At 40.3% G+C, this 3,836-nt stretch overlaps 1 protein-coding gene across 1 annotated transcript in view; it reads right to left on the bottom strand.

The window, feature by feature from the left end:
- LOC107299777 (PI-PLC X domain-containing protein 2-like) overlaps nucleotides 1-3,562 on the bottom strand; it is a 15,255-nt gene extending 11,693 nt beyond the window's left edge. The window contains exon 1 of the mRNA XM_015829116.1: nucleotides 3,475-3,562. Coding sequence (XP_015684602.1) covers nucleotides 3,475-3,562 — 88 coding nt within the window. The remainder of the gene's footprint in view (nucleotides 1-3,474) is intronic.
- Nucleotides 3,563-3,836: the final 274 nt, after the last annotated feature.

Genomic DNA, 3,836 nt, shown 5'->3' with positions numbered 1-3,836 from the left:
ACAGAAATAAATCTTCCTGATGTAATATTAAGAGTTCATAGTGTGCAGTATTTCTTGAACACATATAGAATTACATATATATAATTAGTATAGTACCTTTACTAGAATAAAAGTAAAAAGAGACAGAAATAGTGGATACCATCAACCTTCCTTTAGAACAGGAAGAACAACCAATAAGAAGTATTGTTCCTAAATAAAGGAATAAAAGAGTACATGGAGAATATGGGGTGGAAAGAAATGTATTAATTTTTATTTATAGTCTATGCATGCTTTTTACTGTTGGGATTTATTAATAAAATAGATTTTTAAAAAAGAGGTACTGCATATTTGAAATATTTACCAGCAGTGGATATTTTGAATCTTCTACGTTATAAAAAATTAAAAACGTTATTTGATATTTGAGATACTGTGTCAGGGGTAGTCAACCTTGGCTCTTTTATGACTCATGGACTTCAACTCCCAGAATTCCTGAGCCAGCATGGCTGGCTCAGGAATTCTGGGAGTTGAAGTCCAAGAGTCATAAAAGAGCCAAGGTTGACTACTCCTGCATAGACAAATCATTGTTTTAAAAGCCAAGTGCTGGGATTTGCCAATAACTTTTAAAACAGATTCTAGTGTCCTATCAATTTCATCCCTTTGATGGCTTGAACATTGAGAATGTAGATGCTATGATATCTTATCCTATTAAAACGCATTATTGTTGGTGTCAAGTACTTAAATACTATTCTTGCTTTTCTGGTAATTATTAAATTTAAGTAGATGCTTATAGGAATGAAACAGAAAGGTGCATTCTAATTGGCTTATTCTACATTCAATCTCTCAATGCTTGTTTCATCTTCTACATCCATGTGCAGCTTTCTCTAATAGCAGTCTGAATGACTTTACAGCAGCGGTTCTCAACCTATGGATCGCGACCCCATTTGGGGTCGATTGACCATTTCACGGGGGTCGCCAAGCAAGGCTGTCTGCCATTCTTTCCCCCTTTTCTGGCGGGTGCCTTACCTCCCTTGAGCTGGACCAGTTGGTGGTCGGCCTGCTCCGTCTCTGCTGCTTGCCAGCTACGCCTCAGCCGGCGCAGGGGGCGGAACCACGCATGCGCGGCACTCCCGGGCAGGAAAAGTCCTCGACTTACGACAGGTTGGGTAGTCCTCGACTTACGACTGGTTTAGTCCTCGACTTACGACCGGTTTAGTCCTCGACTTACGACCGGTTGGGGGTCGCGGCATTAAAAAGGTTGAGAACTACTGCTTTACAGCTACATGAACTAGACATAAAATCCTTGTAATAAATACTTGTGATAAATATTTTTTCTTCCAATTCTGCAGGAAAAGTAGCTTTACATTTCATTTCAAGTGAGAAGGTTTCAGGACAAAAAAGTAATTGGATTTAAATCTGGAAAAATTGATATATGAATTAAAAGTAACCTTTTCACTCTCTCTTCATTCTCCATAATGTAGATTTTCTACACGGTAGTGACAGTGCAGATTACTTTTAATATGATATACTCTCTAGCCCCATTTGCTTGTCAAAAATATTTCAAATAGGATTTTGAGCAACATTCAATAAATCGTTTGTATTGGTTACGGTTATGACTCACCAGCACATTTCCTCATTTATATCTTTAGCAGTAGGTTCTGCTAATGTTCTCTTTGTTAATTGCAAATAAAACACAAATCAAAGCTCACCGTGTGCCAGCTATGGATTTTCCAGTTGTTACAGGTGACTAGACTTAAAAAAGAACAAATGATTAATCTAATCTGGTACTCTGAGATTAGTTGAAGTCAGCTATGGTTATTGCTAAGTAAAGGCCAATCCTCTTAAAAAGCTTACATTTGCAATTATATGTTCTCAATCTAATATAATATGGGAATGTTGTTTGACTCAAGCAATGATCAGCTTTTATGAAAAAGATACAAGTGTTACTGAATACTTTATCATGAATAAATATATTCGTTTAGAGCACTATTAAGCCACATCTATTTATTTTAAGAAGTAGAAAAGGTATTCTCTATATTTAATATCATCTATACGTAATTGAATATTTAGATACAGAAAAACTTGATCTAACAGATCCTCAGTTAGCAGACTTTGGAAGCAATGGGCAGAGTTTTTGTACAAACAGGTCTCTGAAATAACAGACATCTCTTTCTTGATGTTCTTTCGGATACAGTAAAGAAATAATTAAATCTACCCCAATATTATCTGTAGTCCAATGAGAAAGCAATGCTCATTGTTTCAAATAGATATTTGTTCCAGACTGGCAATCTCTGATTTTGTTTTTGGCTGATCTTTTAGCGGCTTTCTAACTTTAGGAAAAATAAATATACCCTTTACTGATTTTTCAGCCAGACCTATTTATTTATTTAGATTCTGCCTTTACTATTTTTGTAAATAACTCAGGGAAGCGAACATATTTAACATACTTTCCTGCCGGTTTTCCCCAACAACTCTTTAAGATGAATTGAGCTGAGAGTCAATGACTGGACCAAGGTCACCCATCTGGCTTTCATGCCTAAGGCAGGACTTGAACTCATGGTTTCCTGCTTTCTAGCCTGGTGCCTTAACCACTAGACCAAACTGGCTTTAATTTAAACCACCTATGTTCAAATTTTCTTTTCACCAAATTTAGGTTTAATGGTAGTCTGGTTGTAGCCAAATTTCTGGCTGCTCCATTTGGATGCTGGAGAAAACTATTTGATTTAGTTTTCTTCTTTCTTTGCTATTATGTTTGCTCTTGGGGTTCTTTGGCTGTAATATCCCTAACAAAATGTATCAAATTCTTACTCTGGGGAAAAGCTTCTCAAATCCCCCACCTGTATTCTGTAAACCTTAATAATATATAAAATGCATATACTTATTTTATCAAGGAAGGAAACATTTATAAAATGTTTTAACTACTCCATTCCAAAGATATCCATTTGATAGTTGTTGTTTTTTAATCACAAATAAATAAATAATTTTCCAATTATTTAATTTTTTTCCTTAAGGGCAAAACTGCCCAAATTCAAGATAATAACTAGACCTTCAATCTACCCAACAACCCATCCTAACTTCTGGACCTCAATTAGATCAATGGCACCTGCATTCACATACCGTAATGATCACAACCATCCCCCTTCCCCTCCAGATGTTTAAATTACAACTCCTTGAGTTCCTGATTCTTTAACTCGGTTGGCCTTCTTCCTCAATCTGTTGTCCTCCAGATGTAACAAGGCCCTATCCAGGTGTATCCAGGTGTAACAAGGTGTCCTCCAGGTGTAACAAGGCCCTCCGGTTCCCACAGGCCCTATCCATCACGGATATCGCAGGTCAGGACATCTGGAGGGTATTCACGTGAGGGCAGGTGCCCTTTGCTAAATTTTTTGCCAGAATCTGCCCAAGCATATTTCACCTTTCTGTGATTGCAGGGCGCGCCCGCCAGAGATGCAACGAGGACCCGCCTAGGCAGGCAAGGTCGGTTCGCTCGCCATTTACCTGGTATGGCCAGCCTGGAAAGCGGCAGGGCGCCGAGGACGGGCGGCAGGGAGCCCATCCAGTCTGCGTGGTTGCGTTGGGTTGCCATTCCTCGCCTTCAGCTCCGGCTTCGGAAACGCTGCTGGGTTGCGCTGATGCGCCGAGCGGCTGCTTCTCTCCCGTCCTCGGCGGTTCGCACTCACTAGCGGTTGGAGCGCATTGGAGTAAGCGCCGGCAGAGGCTCCTCTTCGGTCATCCTCCGGGAAACTTGCCAAACCGGGAGAGCGACTGCCGCGCCCTCGCCCTGCCTGGGACGCTGCGCCTGCCTGGCTCTTAAAGTGCCCCCCCCGCCCTGCATCCCTCTGGCGAAGACAAAGGAGGCC

The sequence above is a fragment of the Protobothrops mucrosquamatus genome, unplaced genomic scaffold, assembly GCF_001527695.2.
Source record: "Protobothrops mucrosquamatus isolate PMUCROS unplaced genomic scaffold, P.Mucros_1.0 scaffold5452, whole genome shotgun sequence".
Taxonomy (NCBI): domain Eukaryota; kingdom Metazoa; phylum Chordata; class Lepidosauria; order Squamata; family Viperidae; genus Protobothrops; species Protobothrops mucrosquamatus.
This window is presented reverse-complemented; position numbering and strand designations above follow the sequence as displayed.